This window comes from Prionailurus bengalensis, chromosome C1 (genome assembly GCF_016509475.1).
Source record: "Prionailurus bengalensis isolate Pbe53 chromosome C1, Fcat_Pben_1.1_paternal_pri, whole genome shotgun sequence".
Classification (NCBI taxonomy): Eukaryota; Metazoa; Chordata; class Mammalia; order Carnivora; family Felidae; genus Prionailurus; species Prionailurus bengalensis.
The window spans coordinates 61,947,754-61,973,223 of NC_057345.1; the positions used below are offsets into that span (position 1 = coordinate 61,947,754).

The window sequence follows — 25,470 nt, forward strand, 5'->3', positions numbered from 1 at the left end:
AAAGTTATTTTTTAAGATATTCCCCTAGAAGTAATTGGCCGGTTTAACTGCTGTTTGAAAAATGCTACTATCTTGTTTTTGTTCCCAGTCTTACTTCATCTTAACAAAGAAGACTAGAAATGATAATACTCTTGATACATGAAGAGGAGAATTTACAAAGGATGACCTGGATAAACAAATACAGGACACACAGTAGATACAGAAAGAAGTGTGACATTTCTCTTCTATACAAAAAGTACCCATGAGAAATGAAGGTGGCTGAATATTATATTTTGCTGCAAATGTCCAGTTAAAGAACACCAGGGAAAAAAGCATAATAGAAAGGTATGCTCCCTCAGTTGAGGAATGGTTAAGGTGTAAGGTCTATTCTTACCAAGATTAGAGGTGCCAATGTGTAAATTACCGAGGCCCATCCTGTCTGCTTCATTACAGTGGCTACTTGGTAGTAGCAGTGGTCAAATCTAGTAAACAGATGCTGCAAACCTCCATGAAGTTATAAAATAGGTTATAATTTCAAGTTGAGAGAACACAGTGCTAGTTCATTAGTAATAATTGGTATGAGGTAAAGTAAAGGGCATGAAAAATTTCAGAGTATATGGATTTATGTTTCCCTAAAAATTTCTCCAGAAATTTATTTCACGAATTATTATTTATAAGACAATGCAATTCTATTCAGTCTTATTTTTCACTAATATATTGATTACAGTGTCTAATAGCCAATATCATATATAGTAATAATTGAGAATAATTCTGTATCTGGTTTACCTAAAGACCACATTTTTAAAAAATGGTAACTCTACATAATCAATATTATTTTATTTATAACTTTCAAAGCACTTATTACATTCTACCTTATATCACAGTTAAATACAATTCTCACCCCTAGAAGAAATTATTCCCTCTGAGTACTGGATCTGTGGTTTACTTATCTCGATATCCCTGCACCATTTTGATTGGATTCTTCAACCTCTGTTGCAATAGCAACTCACAAATAACAAAAAAGGATTGAGAAATTTGATTAGTTTACTCAACATATATGTATTGAGTGCCAACTATATCCATGGCACTATGCTAGGCATTAGTACACTTATTTTGTGAATATTTAAATTCTAGACTTCTCAAAATATTTCATAATTTAATGATTAATATTCTATGTAGATGTGGAAAACATAACAAGCAAGATAAAGACTTGGAAGTGGGAAAAATTTTGTTTCCAAAAAAAATATGGTTTGATTAAGCTGAAACTGAAGGTATCTACAGAGAGAGAAAAACAGAAAGAGAGAGATAGTTGAGAATATAGACTTACTGCTAAACCATTCCTATTAAAAATCTGCATTTTATTAAACCTCATGTGTTAACTTAGTTGGTTACTATATTTTTAACTAGCAAATCAAATCATTTTGAAATGAAGAGAGACATAGTATGTATTAGCAATATAAATTAATACTGCTTAAGTAATCACCAAATGAGACAAGTTCATATGGTAGTGTAAAATTTATTTTCTCATTTTTCCTTAAATGTTTATTTATTTTGAGAAAGAGATAAAGAGAGAGCAAGGGAGGGGCAGAGAGAGAGGGAGAAAGAGAATCCCAAGCAGGCTCTGCACTGACAATGGGGCTTGATCCCACAAACCATGACATTATGACCTAAGCTTAAACCAAGAGTCATATGCTTAACCAACTGAGCCACCAAGGCCCTACTGTGGTGTAATATTTAATGATGGGCAACAAGACAGAATTTTCTAAAGAAAAAATACAACTTTTCCTTACTAGTAACATACATAGCTCAAGAGTCTATATTTCTATGTATATTTAACAATGTCCACATTTATCAAAAGAGGAGAAAGAACAACAGATAGGGTCTATCAACGTTTTACTGATGTTTAGGTTGCCCTTCTTTACCCTAAAGACCTTAGGCAAATTCAGCATTTTAGACACTTTATATGTCTTAAAATGGGGTTTAGAATCTGAGGAAGGGGTTATAGTCATAAAAAAACCCTCACCTCAATAAATTAATAGTATCCATATATATAATTATGTTTCTAAGTAAAGCATATTATAACCAACTTAAATATGCTTTATACATACATACTGCTAAACTGTCAAAGTTGATTCATTGGATAATTTAATTAATTCACTTGGATAATATTTTCTAAAACTAAGGTTTTAGCCTCCTGCAACTGGGAGTAATGTACTCATTTGGGGGTTTAGAGTATTAGTAAATGTTGCTTCACTTAAGCTTTTTGTTTTGTTTTGTTTTGTTTTACAATACTAACGACTAAAATGACTTTTTCAAATGCTGTATAATTATGCTCCTTCCTTTGAATACAACATATGTGCTAGGAACCACGGGGACTCTTTTGAGCAAAGGTGAATTATATACAAAATAGATTATATAAAATTTATGTATATATATCTGTATATGTATATATATGCATATATCTGTATGTGTATATATACATATACATATATATATATATATATATATATATATATATATATATACACAGAAAGCACTCAGTAAGTGCTTTCACTGACTGACCCGGGGTAGCTAGCCCAAAAGTTCTATAGCCCCATTACAAATTTCAGTCTGTCTGAGGTCACAGAGTATTCAGCACAACTTCTTTAACAACCTCAGTCCTACTGCTCTTACTGGAAATATTTCAGCCATGGTCCAGAGTTTATTTACGTGAGGTCCAAAATTCCTGTGGCTAAATAAAATGACTCAAAACTGTAGTCACCAAAACTTTCAAAGATACAAGCAGGCTTATTTTAGGTTCCTAAGGTATCAAAACAGGTATTGTCAGAATCCTTATATTTCATTTAATGAAGATTTAAATATAAAGAAATGTCTGCAATTTACTATGAGTACCTCTAGGCTATCCTGGTGACTACTGTCAGCAAACACCCTTGCTTAAATAGAATATCTCTAAAACTATCTTAAATAGATCAGAGAGCAGCAGTGTGATTCAATAGCTAATATTTTTTAAGTCACTGAACCTAAATTTGTTTTAAGAAAATTCAGTTATGTCAATTTCTAGATGAATCATAAATCACAAATTTTTGTCATTCAAAGCACAGACCAATATTGAAATACATTGAAATCGCCACTCTCTCTTACCTTGAACAAATAAAAATTCATTCTAAGTAAGTGGTAAAGAATGGTAATTTTATTGATTTTGTTATCTTTTTTTTTATTAGAAAAGGATGGACAGCTTGAAAAGTTCTGAATTATCAGTCTTTGTAAAGCAGAAATTTTTATGATGGTACATTTCACTGGATTTAAAAATGGTAATATTAACTTTCTTGTATGAGGAAGTAAATAGTTTCATGAACATTTTTATGCAAGTTTCAAACTGTTAAAATATGCTGGCTTGGATGAATTACCAAGTGTATTTCTCTTTTCAACTTTACACTTATCTTGTGAGTACAGCTGATATCCCTAGTGTCCAATCAGAGACAGGTTTTCATCCTGTTGTCCGGGAATGATGTGCACAATTCCTTTTGACACTGATGAAAGTGAATACATAAATCCATCCCACTTCAGTGAAAATTGACCCATAATTTTTTTTTACCCTGAAGAAAAATACAGTGATAAAGTTTAAAGATGGAAAAAATAGTTCAGCTTTTGAGGTGTACCATTAGTTAATGATACTTAGCAAATATTACATTTTGCCTTGAGGACAATGAGCTCCATATTGGTTTTTAGGTGCTCATGAATTCTCATAATCCTGGTTCTATGTGGTAGCAACAAACCTAAAAGTATGAATGATAGGTTTTCATATTTCAATGAATTCAAAAGTTAAAACTAAAAAGGAAAGACATGGTTTTTATATATTTTCTCCTACCACTACTCTCCACTAAGATGTTTCTTAAGAAATGAGTATATGCATTTCCTATAAAAGTATTTGATAGTTAACAATATACCCTATTTCCCACATAAAGACTACGCCCTGGTTTTGAAAAGTATGGATCTTGCATAAAACTCTAATATTGTCTTTGAACTAGTGTTTTCAAGATTTATCAGCATTCCTAAGATTTGGGGGAAAAAATTACTTGGCATAGTGAATCCAATCAGTTGCCCCTACGCCAAGTACCCAACTTCTAATTGTATCAAAAATAAAATGCTATAAAATGTTAAGGATATCCATTTTCATTTTCCTTAATAATCCATTAAAATTGACTCATAATTTATGTATATAATTTATTTTTAGTTTGTTTACATAATCAGCCTATAGCATTTCTGGAATAATGAATTTTATTATAATGACCACAGAAGTTCTAGTATAACAGGACTGGCAAGAAAATCTTTTTTTTTTTTACATAGTTCATAACTTTGTGTGATCTTTTTGCACTTTTTATTTTTTGACTTGCATCTTATTTTCATCTATCTTCTTACAATGATACCCTTATTTCTTCCTGCCCACATAGACAGAGTTCAATGATAAGCAAATTTGTTAGCTATTTTTTTCATAGTAGCACAGAATAATATTTTAAGGAAATAAACTAAAATGGCTCCATGAGTTATAAATTATGACTCAAAATAATATCAGTAGAGTTTAGATTATACTTGTTTTAAAAGCAACAGATAGTATTTTAAATCGGTATTTGTTAAGTGCCTCTTATATGCATATTGCTGTGCTAGGTAAAGGGTGACAAAAAAAATAAAACACAACCTGCCATAAAGTGATTTATATTCCTAAAGACATTCACATAAAAGTCACTTTCAAAAGAAGCAGTGTATAAGTAAATTTAAATAGAAACATACATAAGAAAAATATTAGTAAAAATATTGCAGCTAAATCAGAGAATCTGATTTCCCCTAATAATGAAAAAGACCAAATCTTGGTTCTGGGACATTATCAGGGACTTTATTCTTTTATTTGATGTTGCAAACTGAAGCGCAGAGGGAAACAGATAAAGAAGTACAATTCTGGGAATAATAGCATTCTTTAAAAAGAAGTAAAGAGATTCCAGGAAAGAGGTTTTGGCCTTGGTGCCAAGAATTTAAGGTTCTTGAAGAAAAAAAAGGCATTTTTGTGCCTACTTTGAGACAGAAACCTTCTGATGGCATATTGTAGAAAGAAGGAAATGTGCTGGAATGGAGGTGAATTAGGGGAAGGACACAAAACAATGCTTTCATATATTAGCTCTATCTATGGAAGAGACTTTGCCTTCAGTAAATGGCTAATTCATAACAGCCAAGATCAAACATAGTTAATTTTAATACTGGAATTTCTCACAATGTGCAGCAATGGTTCTGTTTTGAAGAAACAGCTGCTGGTTAGGTATGCTGTGTTTCTACAATCACTCTTTCCCTCCTTTGGAGCTACTAAATCCCCAACATACAGACTCCACTCTCCTTCCAATTCTAGAGCCTAAGATAGGAGAAAATTAGCCTCTCTGGACCAATACTTAGAGTTCCCTTATTAATTTACCTTTGCTCATAGACTGATCCATAATTCTGGTAATTATTTTTTTATCTCCTCTTTCAGCCTTCATCACTCTATCTGCCTTTGCAATGTTTCTTAGTTCTAATTTGACATCTGCCTTGGGCCATTTCTCAAGCTTTCATTCTAGCAATCCAGTCTTTGATACTGGTTTTCTTCTTAAGCAGTCTGTTAGCATAGTGTCTAGGCTTTGATACCTGAGGACAGACTTCACAAGTACCAGCTTTCAGTGACCAATTTCAACATTACTAAGCTTTTCATACCAGTTGGTCAACTGTTGGTAGCCATGTGACAGTGAATAGAGTTCACAGTACTCATTGGATGTGGGGCTACCTACCAAACTGACCCTTCTTTACTAGTTCCTAGAACCATAACCATTCTGTGTCTCCTGTACTGGTACAGTGGTCAAGTCCAAATTTTTTCTTAACCTAACCAGTTTTACTTTAATTAATGTACCTTTTCTGGTGAATACCAAGAAAAAAATGTAGAAGTTTCAATTTGAATGATGTTTTTAAAACTGTGAATGTCATCAGAAGAAGGTTGAGCTGATTGTAAAGCATCTTGAAGAAACTGGGAACATGAATTAGGCAGAAAATAGATGATGCTTAATTTACATAAGGAAAACATCAAGCAAGGAGACTGGAGAATGAACCAGCTGAAGTACACTGTTTATAATACAATAATGAGAAAAAAAAACATTGAAAAGATTGAATGAAATAAAATTCTAAAAGGCTCATCTACTACCAAAAGCTACAGCTTCTATTATGATCTTTCATTTTTCATCTGGAAACCTTCCTACATTTTCTTCTCATCTGTCTGTCATATTTCACTATCGGGAAAACTTCAGGCTGATGGGTATAAGATTTCATTCTTTACTCTCTTCTTTATATCATAAATTAAACAATTAAATAATCATCCTAATGTTTGGTCACCCACTATCCTATACAAAGTTTGAATAACAAATGTAACTTGTTAATTCTAAGTAATTTCACAGGTATAACTGCACATAAGATATTAAGTTGTACAGAGAGACTACTCCTTGCCAAATAATCATTTTCAGCACTCAAGTGAAAATTAAAATGTCCATTAACAGTCCTACCAAACTTCGCTTTCCACAATTCCTCTCATAAATCTCTTAGTATAGTTAGGATAGTTTCCTTTCCATTTCACACATCTGCCAAGCTAATTCTCACCTCCACAGCTTTGTTCATTATATTTTTTCAATGTTACCCTTGATCTTTTCTTTTTTGACATCCAATTTTTTATGTTTCACCACACATCTGATGCTTAATTACACACACATAGTGGCCATGATTCTATTGCCTCATCTAAACAACACATTCCTAAAGAACAAACAAACAAACATAAAAACAAAAACAAATCTCTCCACTCTTCATTTCCCTATAGCTTGTTGAGGTGGGGTGGGGGGAGAAGCATTAAAGAACATTAAACTTGGAATTTAAAATCGAGCTTTAACACTCCTAAAAAGTATCTATATTAATATTTATATGTATACAATTGTTATGTATCTACTGCCTTTAAAGTATGCAGGCAAAGCTGATTTTATGATTATAAAGGTCATGAAATCTACACTACCCCATATGGTTTATCAGTGGGATATATCAAGTGTTCTACGAATGGAAAAATCATCAATTGTTTCTAAGGACTTTTAGTAGTCTTTCCATTTGTCAACTCTCAGAAAATTTCTCTCCATATCAGATTTTCTATCAAAACATGAATCTTAAAATTACAAATTTTCAAAAATTTGGAGGTAAATAATATATCATTTGTACACATGGGATGAGTTTGCATGTTAATTTTTAATTTGAGTATAATGATATAAAACACAAATTTTAGGATAATAGATTTCAATCTTAATTATAACGCAATAATCAAACTATACTATTGAAGATTCTTAGGACATTAGACTTTTTTCTTCAGTAACCTATTTTAATAACAAAAACTTTGCAATGCCAAAGTGATTATGTGGGATAGACCTACAGATCAACAGAATAGAGTCCAGAAATAAACCCCTGAATTTGGTTGATTGAGTTCTGACAAGAGGACCAAGATAATTCAATAGATGTATGAGGGTTTTTTTTATTATTATTATTTAAAAAAAAATGGTGCTGTACAACTGGATATTCACATATAAAGGATTTATGTTGGATTCCTAATTCACACTATATAAAAATTAACTCAAAGTGAATTGTAGGCCTAATATAACAGCTAAAATTATTAAATTCTTACGAAAAAATATAGAAATAAACCTTTAAGACTTTGGTTTAGATAACTGTTTCTTAGGTGTGATATTCAAAATATAAGTGATTGAGGAAAAAAAAAGAGATGAATTGGATTTTATCAAAATTAAAAGCTTTGATGTTTCAAAGGATACCATTGAAAAAGTCAGACAACCTATATAATGGGAAAATATTTTCAAGTCATATATGTTATGAGATTTGTATCGAGAATATATAAGGAAAAAAAGAATATATAAGGAATTCTTAGAACTCAACAATAAAAAGAACCTATTTATTATAAAATGATGAAAGTAGTTGAATAGTTCTCCAAAGAAGATATACAAATGACCAATAAATACAAGAGAAGATCCTCAGCATCATTAGTTATTGGGAAATGCAAGTTAAAACCACAGTGAAGTACCACTTCATACCCACCAGGCTGGTTATAATAAAAAAAAAGACAGATAATAACAAGTGTTGGTGAGGATTTGGAGAAATTAGAACTCTCATACATTGATGATATGAATACAAAATGGTGCAGTTGCTGCAGAAATAAACAGTTTGGTACTTCCTCAAAAAGTAAAACACAGAATTACCTAATCTTCCTGTAACTCCACTGCTAGGTACATGCCCAATAAAACTGAGAAGTATGTCCACCCAAATATTCCCATATGGATGTTCACAGCTGCACTATTAATAATAGCTATAAACTGGAAGCAACACAATTAGTGAATAGATTACAAAATGTGGCATAATCATATAATATTATTCAGCCATAAATATGAATGAAATACTGATACATGTTACAACATGGATAAATCTTGGAAAAATTATGCTAAGTGAAAGAAGCCAGAGACAAAAGATCACATATTTTATTATTCAATCTATATTAAATGCCCAGAATAAGCAAATTCATAGAGATAGAAAATAGATTAATGGTTTCCAGGGCCCATAAGGACTACTGCTAATGGTATGGGATTTCTTTTGGGGTTATGAAAATGTTCTGGAATTAATAATAGTAATGATAGCAAAAGTCTGTAAATAAATATACTAAAAACCACTGAATCGAATACTTTAAAAGGATTAACTTTGTCTTATGCCAATTATGTCTCACTAGAGATATTATAAAAAAAACATTGTCGAGTTGACAACGTAGTTTCAGTAGTGCTTGTCAGAGTTATAATGAAATGTCAAAGATGTGAAGTGTCCAAAATAATTAATATAATGAAAAGAGATTGAGAAAAATCATTAAAAATTTTCAGGTGATTTTAGGATTCAAGGTTTTTGTTTGTGTTAATGTTTATTTATTTTTGAGAGAGAGAGAGACAGAGTGTGAGTGGAGGAGGGGCAGAGAGAGAAGGAAATCCACAATCTGAAGCAGGCTCCAGGCTCTGAGCTGTAAGCACAGAGCCCGACGTGGGGCTTGAATTCACTAACTGTGAGATCATGACCTGAGCCGAAGTCAAAAGCTTAACCTATTGAGCCACCCAGGCACCCCAGGATTCAAGTTTTTAAAAAAATTGTAACCTTTTTTTAGTGTTAATAATAACTCAACAATGTAAGCAAAAAGCCAAATAAATACACAAGTTAATTTTTTAGCATTTGACAAAATCGGAGCAGAAAATAACTGAAGTGTGCAAAACAACACATTTATCATCAGCTAACTATCCAGAACTTTCATTTGAAATTATTAACAAGATTTTAATATATTTCCCTCTTTTTGAATCCTTACTATGTATTATTTAGCAGTATCTATGGAGTCATAAAACATAAAAGTTTCAAGCTAGATTGCTTAAAACAGAAACAAGAATCTACAAAAATATACATTTAAAAAAAACTGGGATATAATGCAATATCATGTAAAAAAAATACTGACAATTATTAGACAATTGATGTTCCCTAAAAGACAGACTATTGCCAAATCTCAAAACCAATATAAAACATATAGACTGTTCATGGTAGTGGTAGGAAGAAGAAACACTGTGTTTCATACCTTAAATTTTAAAATCAATGTATAAAATAAAATAGATTTGCGATTTAAAATACACTTTTTTCAAAAAAAAAAAAAGGAAGATGGTTACTAGGTCAAAGGAAACCGCTGCTAGTTATTAAATAATAGAAAGAAAATATGGAGAGTCAAAACATCCACATCCAGGATTGAAAGAATATAAATTTGGATCAATTCTGAAATTCAGAAAAGACAGATGAAATATTTTTTATTAACTCTTTGAAAAACAGGAAGGATTTATCAAGAAAATTATAATTTATCAGGCCAAAATTTAAAAGAAGGCAGGATCCCAGAAAGATAAGCCCCAACACTCAAAACTGCTTTTGTTCTGAGAATATCTGTAGATCAGGAAGAAACAATTTATAAACTAAACTACACATCTGATGGCTCAAAAGGTCAGGAATCAAAATTCCAAGCCTATGCCCACCCAAGGAGAGGATACTGCTGATATTCAAAATCAAAAGGGTACACCATGAGATATAAGCGAACAGCCCTAAACTAAAATAAAACCTGGATAATCCATAAAATCTCAAGTTTTGCTCTTTCAGGTGGAATGATATTGATGGCAATCCTTAGTTCCTGGTGAGAGCAAATGAAAATAATTGAAGGAAAAAAATGTAAGCCAGTTTCCTGCTTGGTATAAAATTAGGCTTCCCCTTTGAGTGAGTTGCCCAAAAAGATTGAGAAACTCTGAATAATGAAGAGAGCTATGCTGAAGAGTGCCAGGTAGATTTCTTGCCTCTCCATGAAATAATTCAGGCAGAAATACTCATTTTGGTCCTTGGAAGTGTGGACACATGTCTTTTTACACAGAGCAAAAGATTACTGCCAAACTGTATATTTTTAAAAAAGGGAGTCAATGACTATATTCTCAGTGTTCCTAACTAATTCTAGAGGGTCAGGGTAGCATGCATATATGTTATGATTATTCATACAGATGGAGTTATGATTATGAAAAATATAATTTTAAATAATAGAAAAGATTGACACCTCATTGAGGAATATTAATAATAAACTTTTATTTACATTTGTATTTATATTTGTCCTATGACTCCTAGGAGATTATCTATTGTATATTATTGATATTAAATCCCTCATGTATGGAAATGGGACAAACAGAACTGATATCTCTAAGCAGATGTTAAAATATGCCAATAAAGTTACCATCTGGTATAATTTATAAGGGCCTCATTACAACTCTTTCTTAATTTCTATCTCTCTTCACTTTAAATTATTTAATTTTCCTTTACTCAACTCAATGCACAAAGTATTTGTTGAGCAATACTATCAGCACTTAATAATTTCTCTCTTTACCTTTTCCAGATGTACTATGATATTTGGTGAATCTCTGCTTGTTTCTCTTTTTCCTACTGACCTTGGCAATTCCCAAAGTTCTCACTTCAGATTATGTATTATACTAGTAGTGCTCATTTGCTGCTTTTTAAAATTAATTCTGCAATTCCTTGGTTTCAAATCTTTCCTACCTATATCTATGGCACTAAGCATAATAATAAATGGTCACAGGTTGGTTTTTCCAGAAATGAGATACCAAGATAGAGTTAAGTGTGCAAAACTTTCATTGGGAGGTAACACCTGTTAAGGGAAAATGGAGGAAGTAGATTAATCAGAAAAGTCAAACTTTCTGCCAACCACCCTGGAGCTCCAGAGCAAAGTCTGTCTGAAAGTCTCACATTGAGCAGAAATGACCAGGTGCTTGCAACCATGCCTTACTCAATAATTGCCTGGAGTTTGCCTAAAGAAAATAGTGTGACCTCAACTTGAAAGCAGAGGTGGGCCCTGAAAGAAACTAAATGCTGAAGCTCTCAGCTAATGACACTTCTTGCATCTGAGCAACCACAAATGGTAATATTATCCTTGTATGTTTCTGTCCTAATCTTATTCATTTACTTCCAAGTCTTCTCTCTTTAGTCCCAATAAAATCTTGATTACAGGAGACGTTTTATTTACTTTATTTTTGTCAGTGATGAGCAGAGAATCTGATACTTAAAAGCACACAACAAATACCTGCAAAACTATTAAATGGCTAATTTTCGCCCCTTAAGTACTGATGAGGTCATTAAGCTATGGTGTCACTTTTAAGCCATCATTATTACTTCTTTGGACCCCAAAAGAGGGCTGAATTAAGCTTAAGTTAAATTACCCTTACCCTTAGGCAGCCCTAGTATATGCCCTTATATACTCTTCTAATATCTCATAATTCCACTTACCACTAAAAGCCGCTATTTCCCAGAAGTCTTGATACTCAGGACAACTCTGTCTCCTTTGGTGAGACCCATTAAATGTAGGCAATTGACTTCCTGGATTCGAATTTGTATACTCCTCTCCTCTCAGTTCCACACTTGGTTCCACAATTGGTCCCTATCCAGTGAATTTTTCCTAGTTCTTCCCTCTCTCCTTACAAGTTCCAGCATAGCACTTGCTTGATTACCATTTTTAAGGCTTTAGAGTTTGTTTTAGTACTAAGGATGTTGTAAATATTCAAAAAAGACCCATTGGAAATAAACTGAATTGCTGATAGAACCCTAAAATGACAGATAATAACAAAGGGCAATTTGTAAACAATGTCATCACAAAGCTTGTTAGAATTACACAAATTGCAACATTTCGGAAACACATTGAAAATAAAGGCCGGGTGCCTGGGTGGCTCGGTCTGTTAAGCATCAGACTTCAGCTCAGGTCATGGTCTTGCGGTTTGTGGGTTTGAGCCCCATGTTGCGCTCTGTGCTGATGCTCAGAGCTGGAGCCTGCTTTGGATTCTGTATCTCCCTCTCTCTGCCTTTCCCCTACTCGCGCTCTGTCTCTCTCTCTCTCAAAAATAAACATTAAAAAAAAAATGTCAGTTTCCAGTATAAGAAAGCATTCTTATTATACAAAACAATGAAATTTAAAAATAAAATATCTACCCGTAAGTTTCTTTTTAACCCTCCACATAATTAAAACAAGGTGACCAAAATCACATCTCCTGAATCTGATATAAGATCAACCCTCTCTGTATTGTCTTAGTATCACTTACTGTTAAACAAGACAGAGAGGGAAAAACTAAATTCAATATTTCTTGGCTTGTAATATGGAGATGATTATTCTCTTTCCCTACCCTCAGACTGACCTTAACTTAAAGTAGGTGCATGTGCACGTGTGTTGTGCACGCATTGAACACACACACACACACACACACACACAATCCTCAAATATCATTAGTTACTTGGATTTATAAAATCAGGGCAAACTCACCCTGCCATGCAAGCTGTGCTCTGTACAATCTCAGGGAATATCCTCTATATAGAGTCTGATGTAAATGTACTTGTACACTGTACAGAAGCCCTGCTTAAAGTGAACCCTTCTCTTTTTCTTACTCACATAGGCCATGTGATAAATCATCTCACCTTTGTAATAGTAAAAAGGGAGCTACAGCTCACCAAAGATATACATCTAGATGGCAGGTAAACTTATGAAAATATGTTCAGCACCATATGTCATTAGGGAATTGCAAATTAAAGCAATAAGACATTAGTAAATATCCATTAGAATAGCCAAAATCTAGAACACTGATACCACCAAATGCTAGAAATACAGGGAGCAACAGAACTCTCATTTATTGCTAGTAGGGATGCAAAATGGTATAACCACGTTGGAAGACAGTTTGGCAGCTTTTTTACAAAACTAAATATACTCTTACCATATGATCCAGTAATCATGCTCCCTTGTATTTACCTAAGCAACCTGAAAATTTATGTCCACACAAAATCTGCACATGGATGATTATAGAAACTTTGTTCATAACTGCCAAAACTTGGAAGCAACCAAGATGTCCTTCAATAGGTGAATGGATAAGCTGTAATACATCCAGACAATGAAATATTGTTCACTGCTAAAAGGAAATGAGTTATTAAGCCATGAAGAGATGAAGCAATCTTAAATGCATATTGCTAAGTGTTAGAAGCCAATCTGAAAAGTCTCTGTGTATCTTTAGGAAAATGTATTTAATAATGGAACAGGTTCATAGGAGGACTGTATTTGAAAACATTTTGTTCTATTTTGTTTTACAAAAATAGTGTTCAATATGGCATGTATATAGCTCCATCAGTATTAGTTACGAGAAAAATAAATTTTTGGAATCAAGGAAAAAAAATCAATAAAAATAGTCTAAAATTCAACCAAAACAGCATTTCTAAAGCAAATTTTACTTTAGTATAGACGGCTGCCATATTAGATTACTTCCAATGTTTCCAGGAACCATACAGTGTCACAAAGGAATATGAAATATGAACAGTCAATGTATTAAAAGTGGTTCTTTAAATTCTTTTTAATGTTTATTTATTTTTTGACAGAAAGAGAGAGACAGAGCATGAGCGGGGGAGGGGCAGAGAGAGAGTGAGACACAGAATCTGAAGCAGGCTCCAGGCTCTGAGCTGTCAGCACAGAACCCAACGTGGGGCTCGAACCCACAGACCACGAGATCATGACCTGAGCTGAAGTCGGACGCTCAACCGACTGAGCCACCCAGGCGCCCCTAAAAGTGATTCTAAGTAAGAGATCCCTTCCAGGGAAACTGGGTTGGATTGCCTTATTGATCCTTCTCCTCATTGTGTTCCTAATTAGGAAGAATATATGCACCCACTCCAGAAAATGAGTGAAGACAAAGGGTATGACATTCCAAACTTCATGCTTCAAGAAGGCAAGGTGTTATTCAAGTTCTAAGAAAAAACAATTAGATCATGTATCTAGGTGGTAGGCTGTCAAAGATTGGTATCTACAAGATAGACTTGTTCCTACTTTCCATGAAGTTGGAAGAGTTAAGGTTCCTGGCCATCACTCTTTTTTACGTTTTAGATGTTTTTCCTCCTTCCTAACAACGTATGACTAAACCACTTAAGGAAGCTTCAGATGTGAAGGTGTGGGAGCAGGAGGAAAGGAAGCAACTAGGCTGCCTCTGAGATAAATATGTAGCAAATCGCTTTCCTCTCCTCTGAATCTCTTTCCTTTTGGCTACAATGGGTGTGACTTTCTTTCATATTATAGCTATTCTAAAATTCATGTTTGCAATATAGGAAATAAGAGAAATAATACCACAAAGCCAACAAAGCATAAATAATGAAGAATACCTCATACTCTAGCCCAGGTTACTAAAGTTTTGCAATGGAATTTCAGGCAAATCCAGTTAGAAACTGTTTTGTTCGGGGCACCTGGGTGGCTCATTCACTTAAGTGTCCAACTCTTGATTTCAGCTCAGGTCATGAACTCACAGTTCCTGAGGTCGAGCCCCACTTTGAGCCCCACATCCTAACAAGCCCCTTGAAGAGCCCCATGTCAGGCTCTGCACTGAAAGCATGGAGTCTTTTTGGGATTCTCTCTCTTCCTCTCTGTCTGCCCCTCACCCTTCTCTCTCTCTCTCTCTCTCTCTCTCTCTCTCTCTCTCTCTCTCAAAATAAATAAATAAGCATTAAAAAAAAGAAACTGCTCTGTTTGCTATTACTCCCCATACATACATTTTCAGTAACCTAATTCAGTTACCTCAGTAACCTTTGAGGAAAAGGGTTGACTATGCCAAAGGAAATTTCAAACATTTTTGGGTGTCCCAGCAAAATCCATCACAATAGGATCTAAATTTCCCTAAAATCCATTATAATAATATGTTTCCCTAAAACTTGATCTCATTGACCACCATAGGTCTGTATTTCTGTCGGCCAATTCTTCAAGAGGAACGACCACCTTTTGACTGTGAGCCATCGATAAATAATGTCTCTAGCAATTGTTCCAGAACCTCAATTTCCTCTGATCCACTTTTTTTTTTTTAATCAGAGTCCTTACTCATGAATCCTGGCTTTTGGTTCTATATCTCCTTTAACAGCTTAAGTGTGCACCTTAAATGCTGGCTTTGCAGCATAGCATTTCCTAAATAAATGTAACTTGAACTCACTCTTCTGGCTCTCTCCATTTTAGGTTACCATGAATACAGGAAGTTTTATGCTTTTTGGACCAAGCACATTTCAGCCTCAAACAGAAGAAAAACAGACATTAGTTACTTATCTAATTACTAAAACTTGAATTCCACTCTTGACTGATCCTTTCCATTATTCTGCTCACAGCATTTTTTTTAAAATGAACTCCCAGTATTAAATACTGTTATTTTATTACCTCCTCTCTTTTCCCTACTTCTTAATCTTTTTAATGTTTCTTGGATCCTAGGTTCTCTTAAGCACTCTATGGCATCACTTGTTCTTACTATAGTTTCTACTTGACCAATTGCCAAGTCACTAATGACCAGATACAAAAATAACAGAAGAATAGTACACCACATAAGTGAGCTGAAGAGACTACAAAAGAAGCCACCAGAAGATGGAACAACAATTTTACACAGAAGAAGTAAAGATTCAAAGATGAATCTTATGATTAAGGATCATTTCAATTACTCTAAGAAATTGAGCTGAAGACAACTTCTATAAGGTCTTATGAATAGTAGCTATAAACAGTGCAAAATCATCAGACAATGTACAGATTTATAGACTATGAAAGAATAGTTCTTAATAACATTAATTGTGATGTGGTTAGCAAAATTATCAATAATATTAACAGCTTTAGAAAACTCCTTATAATGAATATATATCCCCAAATTTCTTAACATTTAAAATACTTCCAAAGACCTGACAATGATATATTCTATGTAACTTCACAGATATTAAATAAAATACCTCTACAATATGAATATTTAATTCCTGTTTATGCACATAGTCATTTGCCATAATACAATACATATCCATGTATGTATATTAGATTTTGCATATGGATATATGACTATGTGTATATACATATATCTGTACATGAGTGTGCAAGTACTTTATAAATATATATCCAAATTGGTTATATACAACATTCAGTGAAAGTCTCCTCTGCATAAAGCACATAAAAAAGCATGTGACATGCCTGAAACCAGTGAGTTTATATTCTATATAGAGGGCCAAAAGACACTTCGTATGAACTTTATACTTTTATAAAGCACCTCATCTAGAGCAAATGAATATAGTAGGCACTGTGTGCTACTGAGGAAAAAGTTTTGAATAGGATATACTGGCCTTTTAAATCTATATTTTTATTCAATGGATAATTTCTGTGGGTTTTAAGGGCTTGAAGATATTCCTCTGCTACTTCTAAAACACATGTCCTCAATAACACTGAAATGAGACAAATGACAGTCTGCACCTTTTGTAGTCTTTTCTAATCATGTTAATAAAATGGAAATATTTATAGTGCAAGTTACTTAAAAACAGGTCTACATGTGAACGGGTTTATTTATCACAAACAGTGCATTACACATTATTATAAGTTTGATCTAGTAATTATACTAGAATGTCAAGTCTTCATTTCTACCATTATTTAATGTCAAAGAAAAAAAACTTCTAAAGATAAAAAAAAAGGGGCGCCTGGGTGGCGCAGTCGGTTAAGCGTCCGACTTCAGCCAGGTCACGATCTCGCGGTCCGTGAGTTCGAGCCCCGCGTCGGGCTCTGGGCTGATGCCTCGGAGCCTGGAGCCTGTTTCCGATTCTGTGTCTCCCTCTCTCTCTGCCCCTCCCCCGTTCATGCTCTGTCTCTCTCTGTCCCAAAATAAATAAAAAACGTTGAAAAAAAATTAAAAAAAAAAAGTTTGTGCTTTTTTGCACAGACTCTGGTGTCAGAAGACCTGGAGTTAAGTCTTAGCAATGTCACTCAAATGTATGGCTTTTGGTAAGTTAGTTAACCTGTAAAAGCCTTAGTTTTCCTCTTTATAAAAATGACATGAAAACACCTATCTTACAGTGCTGTGGAGAATAAATTACAGAACACATGCAAAATATCTAGCAGAGCACCTGACAGCAGTAGGCAGTCAATAAATAAGTTTTTATTTCCGATGTGTCCTCAAAGCAAGACATAATTTATCATAAAACACTGAATGAATATTATACTACATATAGTATCATTAGTTTTCAATAAACTAAATATTTCTTTGTTTTCAACTGCTATGAAGATATTTTACATTACTATTAATAACTACTTGCAATAGGTGATATGAGAAAATATATATGCAAGGCATAAAATTACAAAATGGTTGTGATAAGAATAATGTACCACAAAATTATATTTGTACTTTGTTATCATATGACTTTTCTTACATCAAGAAAACCTCAAGCAGAATATTAACAATATAATGAGAATATTTAAAAGGGAATGAAGAAACTTTTACTATTGATACATAAATTACAACTATAGTATCTTAAATAAAAATATTTAAAGGTAAGTAATAAACTAACCATACTTACATGTTTCCAATGTGCAAGTTTTCCTGTTCTATTAGTTTCAGGCTGAAGAAAGAGATGCTTAAAGAGACTGTCTTCATATCCTTTAGGTATAAAAGTCCACTTTGTTTCACATTTACCAATAAATTTCTCCTGATGCTTTTTATGCAACAAGGGGCTGAATATAAAAGTGGGTTGGGGGGCGGGGGGCGGGGAGGAAATTGTCATTTAGTTTTTTTGCCATTAAAAAAAAGAAAGAAAACTACTTATGAATTCACTTACATCTTTAGAAAACATGCTGCTAAATTTAATGTAATATTTGTTTTCATATTAATACTACATAAAAAACTACTTAGGCACTAAAGTTTACTCATCATCATTCATCAAGGGATGAATGGGTGCTGAGAAATCTCTGGTGATATGGATCCACAAACAGTTCTGTACTCATGTCTGGCTATGTATTTTATAATATAATGGCAAGGAGAACATGACAAAGTTATCTACAGAAATATAAGGTAACCATTATGAACTCTTTTTATTATTCTTCTCCAGTAAAGAAGTAACTCTATCTCCATCTATAAAAATTACTCTAGAGCAGTACTGTCCAACATAATACAATGTATGCCATCAAATAATTTTAAGTTTTCTATTAGTCACAGTAAAAAATGTAAAAGAAAAAGAGGAGATTAATTTTAATTTTGTTTAAACCAATATGTGTTATAAACACATCCAGACACATCATAGTAAAATAGTAGAAATGCAAAAACAAAGGGAAAAAAAAAACACAAAAGGGAAAATCCTGAAAACAGCAGAAGAAAAAGGACTAGTCATGCACAAGGGAACCTGAATAAGATTAACTGCTGACTTCTCAGCAGAAACAATTGAGGTCAACAAGCACTACTATGACACAAAGTACTAAAGACAGGAGGAAAAAATCTTTCAAACAAGAATTTTATATACATATAAATGTATTCATACATATGTAAAATAAGTGACAGATGTCATTCTTGACTTTGTTCTCCCACGCAAGAACGACTAACAACTATTCATGGACAAAACACCATTGAGAAAATCCTAGAACAAAAGGAAAAGCTGAATCACATCTCCCAATATACCACAAAGACCACGACAGAATGCGTTAGAAAGGTAAAAGGAGTGGCTATATGTGAACAGCAATCCTTTTCCTTTAGACCAGTGCAGCACCACACTGAAGGTCTCCCCTGAGCCTATAGCTCTTTCTGTGGGTAAGAGAGCCCAGGGGTAACATCCAGCCCCTGTAGTGTTTGTGGGTCACTTTGTGGAAGCCCCTACTCTGGTCTTACCCTATGGGGATTACAGGGGAGTCTGTGGTGCTCAACTACTGGGAATCTGATTGTGACAAAGCAGGGTGGGACCAGCACTGTAATCCTGGCAGACTGAATTCCTACCTGCAGAGCCCAAATGGTAGTCCCAAACAATGTTTGCTCATTTGCAGAATCAAGTCAGTGGCACAATATGATCAAGGACCTGGCAGGGTACAGGTTTGCCTCATTTAGGCAGTCAGTCAGACAAGGAGGTTTGCCGGCCCTGGAGGCTGGTACGCTCATGCCAAAGAGCTAAGTCATAGCCCCACCACTTTAGAGCATGGCTCCTGGCATCATCTGGCAGTAAGGGAACACTAGCAATGCTCAAGCTGAGAGGTATATGAGCAGAGCTGATCACCCCCAGAGTAAATGTAGCACCCAGTATAGATAGTTTCCCTGCTTTGCCCAATTAAGGGAGTTAATTCATAGCTTCTCTACTGCTCATTGTAGTTCCTGGCCTCTCCCAATGGGAAAGCCTATTTAGAAAAATTGAGGAGTTGTCTAAGGTGGGTCCACGCACAGGAGAGCAGTCATAACCCACATGCTGCAAAGCATGATTCCTGCCCCCCACCCCCCGACAGGAAGGGATGGTGAGAATACTCAGAAGCCTCTTTGTGACCTAGCAAAAACAAGGGGCAGGCAGGTAATGCTGACTGACCCCTGAGGAAAGTGAGTAGTCCTGTTCAGCCAGGGAACTTGCAGTGTGGGGCAGTTTGGGGCCACAAAGAGCCTTACTTCTTTGGAGCTGCTTCTCCCACTACACCTGGGCAAGGAAATTAATTTCTGGTACCACTCATTGCTGAATACAGGCTTCAGCCTGTCCAACCACAGAATCTTACCAGAGCACACAAGAAGCTGTGTAGCCCACCCCATAGCTTTACTTATAGTGGAACATGAATAGAGAATAGAGCTCATGACTTTCCTTGTCTGCGGAGCAAAACTGGAAGCCTCACCTGACTAGGATATTCACTCACACTCTTGCCTGATTCAGATCCCCAAATAACGAGATGGGCAGGTCCTGACTCCTATTCTACTGTCCTGCTAGGGCAGAGAAACTAATTCAAACTACTGCAGAGTATACTACCAAATCCCAACCAACTAGTAAATCTAACCAGAGCCTGATCCAGGCAACCACAGAGCCTACACTACAATCTCACTTGGGCAGGAAACAAACCCAGCAGTTCTGTCTAGCTCTTCTAAGCCAGTGGTACACCCTCAGAGCTAGAATAGTTGCCTCCCCCAAAATAGACCCTAAAAGCAGTCACCACACCCAGTCCAGCTGTCTAGGGACAGTCCAACGACATTATCAGCAGTCATATCCAGACACCCAGTCTGAGCTGTCTAGGGAAGTTTCTCTGTCAAAGTGAATCTATAAAGTCTGGAAAAGGAGACTGTTTAACCAAACGTGCAGATACCAACGTAAGGAATGAAAGATGACAAAAATCAAGTAAATATAACACCACCACAGAAACTAGCAAAGCTCCAATAACTGGCCCTAAAGAAATTGGGATCTATGACCTGTCAGACAAACCATTCTGAGTTATCCTCTTGAATAGCTTTTAAATGGTATACATGCAGACTCACTCACCCCAGGGCACAATGCAGAAGTGGTCCTTTGGAAACCGCCCAGACTCCTGGTGGAAGAGACTCATTTCCTAATTCTAAAACACTGGGTCTGAGGGGCAGGGACCTATTGGATTACTCTCCAGTATCAGAGGCTAGTGGATGACCTCTTCCTGCACGCCCCCTCCCTTGCTAAAGCTGAAAGATGCCATCTTTCCCCAACCCCCTTTCCTGTGATGTCACCCTTAATGCTTCTTTCCTTTCCTTTTTCTTCTTTTCTATTTCTTTCCTTTTTTTGGTGGATGCCATCTTTGTACCTTCTTTCTACTGCATTCCAGAACACCAGTATATCCCAGAGGGCAGCTTCTACACATATCTGGTGCTCCAGTTTTTATATCTAGTGACATGGTTTTTATAGCTGCCACCTAATGGATGTCCTTTGATCACCTGGCTATGGAGATAAAGGTGGACCTGAGTTCTTAGGTCCCATGAGACTATAACAATTGAAGAGAAAGTTCTTGGCAGACTACAAATCCCAGGGCATTGAACAGATAGCACACTGAAACACACTGCCCATCTTTCTAAACAAGAGGCTATTTCCTTTTCCAGGAGATTTGGCCTGAGGGGCAGGTTTCTGGTTTAGCACAATTATAGGAACGTCTTTAGAAGTCCTGAGAGAATTAAGGGCAGTGGATATAATCTTTGCACTCTCCCTCTGCTTTAGTTCAGTTAGCTTTAGTTTAGTTAGTTTAGTTTGGTTAGTTTAGTTAGTTTAGTTAGTATCTTCCAGAAAGGAGCATATACCCTTTTCTGGTGCCCTAATTTTTGCAGTTGCTTTCAGGAGGCATCTCTATATTGACTGGTTCTCATAACCTGTAGGGCTTATACTCATGGGTCCCACAGGAATGTAACAAATGGAGTAAAAGCTCTTAAACAGTACCACACCCAGATCACAGCACAAAGCAACAGATACAGGAGTTCAATCTTTCTGTTAAAGAGACCTATTAGCTTCAGGCTATATAGATTCAGCCTGAAGGGCAGTCTTCTAATTAAAGACAATTTAAGGATTGACTGTAAACATTTCCTGAGACCTGGAGGAAGGATACCAACTTCATGCCCACTCCCTCCACCATGCTCTACCAGAGCACTAGCATCTCTCAAAGTAAGCTTTCATACAAGTCCCTTATCCCTTGATGCCTTGGTTTCTATGGCTGCTGCCCAGGGGACACCCTTTGATCACCAGGATCTGGTGCCTGGGGGTTGGGAGACGAGCTTGTATTCCTGGGTCTCAAGAGACTATAACAATCAGAGAGACAATTCTTGGCAGATTAGAATCCACAGAACACTACACATATAACAGACAGAAACACATCCCCAGACTTTTTGTAAAAGAGACTTACTTGCTAGTCATGGAGTTTCAGACATAAGGGCAGATTGTAGGCTTGGCACACATCTAAAGGCCATGGAAGCTCTCTCAGGGAATACAGGTTAGGTATGCCATCTTTGCCTTCTCCCTCTGACTCACTACAACTTACATGTATCTCCCAGAAAGGAACTTGTATATTCATCTAGAGTCAATATTGTTGCCATTGCTACCAGGGAATATGTCCAGATCACCAGGCTCAAGGGCTTAGCAGAACTTACGATTGCAGTACATAGTATAGTATATATTTGCGTTCTTTAAAAGCTACTGTCTGAGTGGCACCTGGGTAGCTCAGTAGGTTAAGCATCTGACTCTTGATTTTAGCTCAGGTCATAATCTCATAGTTTATGAGTTCGAACCCTACATCTGGCTCTGCACTAGCAGCATGGAGCAAGCCTGCTTGGAATTCTTTCTTTCTCTCCCTCTCTCTCTGTCCCTCCCCTACTCATTCTCTCTCCCTCTCTCTCAAAATAAATAAATAAACACTAAAAAAAAAAAAAAAAAATTAAAAGCTGCTGCCTGAGGGTCTGACTTCCAATCAGCCTGACCTAGGTGTTGAATGAAATTCTCCCCTTTTGGACACTGACTGGTCTTGGCACACACTCAACTACTGGAAACTACATAAAATAGGCTCTTTGAACAATCACAAAGGTGTGAAAGACAACCAAGAGCTAGGGCAGGGTTGAAAAATAAGGTTCATATCTCACACAAGACCAATCCTCCAAGACAAGAAGAGGTAGCTATTTCATCTAATATGTAGAAACCAATACAGGGAGTCAAGCAAAATATAGAAACAGGAATATGTTCCAAATGAAAGAATAAGATAAAACATTGGGGCGTAGGAGAGGAAACATTAATAAAATGGAGACAAATAATTTACCTGACAAAGTTCAGAGAATTGGTCACAAAGAGGCTAATCAAACTCAGGAGAAAAAAAGGATTAACATGGTGAGAACTTCAACAAATAGAAAATATAAGAAAGTGCCAATCAGAAGAATTCAGTAACTACACCGAAAATATACTAGAGGGATTCAATAACTGACCAGATGAAGCAGAAGAAAGGATCAGTGAATTCAAACACAGGGCAGAGGAACTCATCTAATCAGAGCAGCAAAAAGAAAAGAATAAAAAAAAGTAAGTACATATTCAAGAATTTATGGGACAATGTCAAGCAGACAAACATTTACATTATAGAAGTCTCGTAAGAATGAAGAAAGAAAGGGGCAGTAATGGTATTTGAAGAAGTAATGGTTGAAACTTCCCTAATCTGGAAAAGGAAATATCCAGGTCCAGGAGACACAGAGAATTCCAACTAAGATGAAATCAAAGAGACCCACACCAAGACACATTATAATAAAAATGTCAAGGCTAAAAACCTTGAAGAATTTGAAGAAGCAGGTTTTTAAAAGCAGAAAGAGTGAAACAACCTGGTATGTTCAAGGAAGCCCCCATAACATTATCAGCAGATCTTTCAGCAGAAACTTTGCAGGCCAGAGGGAGTGGTATGATATACTCAAAGTGCTAAAAGTAGAAAATTCTCAGTCAGAATACTCTAACCAGAATACATCATTCAGAACTGAAAGAGAAATAGATAATTTTCCAGAGAAGCAAAAGCTAAAGGCATCCATCACGACTAAACTTGCCTTACAAAAAATGTCAAAGGTATTTGCAGGCCAGAGGGAGTGGTATGATATACTCAAAGTGCCAAAAGTAGAAAATTCTCAGTCAGAATACTCTAACCAGAATACATCGTTCAGAACTGAAAGAGAAATAGATAATTTTCCAGAGAAGCAAAAGCTAAAGGAGTCCATCACCACTAAACTTGCCTTGCAAAAAATGTCAAAGGTATTATTTTATGCTGAAAAGAAAGGACATTCGTTAGCGATAACAAAAAAACAATAAAAACATGAAAGTACCGCTCTTACTGGTAAAGGTAAACGTATAGAAATGGCAGTAGATTAATCACTTATATAGCTAATATGAAGGTTAAAAGATAAAGAAGTAAAAGTAATAGTAACTACATGAATTAGTTAAGGAATGCATAAGATAAAAATGTAAAACGTGATAACAAAAACAGTGTGTAGGGGGAGAAGGGTAAAAATGTAGAAACTTAAAATTCTTTGAAACTTACGTAATCAACTAAAAAATAAGTTATTTTAAGTAGTTACATTTAAGCCTCCTGGTAGCCACCAACTAAAACCTCTAAGGGATAAACAAAAGATAATGACAAAGAAACCTAAGCATATCACAAGAGAAAGTCACCACACCACAAAGGAACAGGGCAAGAAAAGAAAAATAAACAGAACTACAAATCAAAACAAAACAGAAAAACCCACAAAAACAATTAACAAAACGTCAGTAAGTACTTTAAAGAGAGCACTTGTTGGGATGAGCACTGGGTATGTTATATGTAAGTGATAAATCACTAAATTCTACTCCTGAAATCGTTATTACACTATATGTTAACTAGCTTGGATTTAAGTAAAAATTTTAAAAATTAAAAATTAAAAATAAATGAATAAAAGCAAAGTTTTATTACAAAAACTTATTTATTTATTTATTTATTTATTTATTTATTTATTTATTTATTTAAATGTAAATGCACTGAATTCTCCAAAAGACATAGAATAGTAGAATGGATTTTTTTTAAAGACAAATCTATATACTGTCTATAAGAAACTTACTTCAGATGATACAAGATTGAAGGTGAGGGGATGAAAAAGGTAATCTATGAATACCAAGATATTCAAATGCAAACAAAGAGAAAGCTGGGGAAACTATATTTATATCAGACAAAATAGACTTTAAAACCTACTGTAGTGAGACACAAAGAATGGCATTCTATAATGATAAAGAAGTCAATCCAAGAAGAAGATATATCATTTGTAAATATTTATGTACCCAACATAAAAGAACCTAAATAAATAAAACACATGTTAACAGACCTAAAGGGAGAAAGAGCAAAACAATAATAGTAAAGGACTTCCATACCTCCAGTACACCAATAAATAAATCATCCAGACAGAAAATCAATAAGAAAACATCAACCTTAAATAAAATGTTAGGCCAGATGAACTTAACAGATGTATGTAGAACATTCCATTCAAAAGAAATACAATGCATACTTTTCTCAAAGGCACATAGAACATTCTCCAA

At 35.0% G+C, this 25,470-nt stretch overlaps 1 protein-coding gene across 1 annotated transcript in view; it reads right to left on the reverse strand.

Annotated features, from left to right (window-relative positions):
• Positions 1-25,470, reverse strand: part of LRRIQ3 (leucine rich repeats and IQ motif containing 3) — a 221,685-nt gene that overhangs the window by 77,459 nt on the left and 118,756 nt on the right. The window contains exon 5 of the mRNA XM_043575276.1: positions 18,010-18,163. Within this exon, the coding sequence (XP_043431211.1) occupies positions 18,010-18,163 (154 nt within the window). The remainder of the gene's footprint in view (positions 1-18,009; positions 18,164-25,470) is intronic.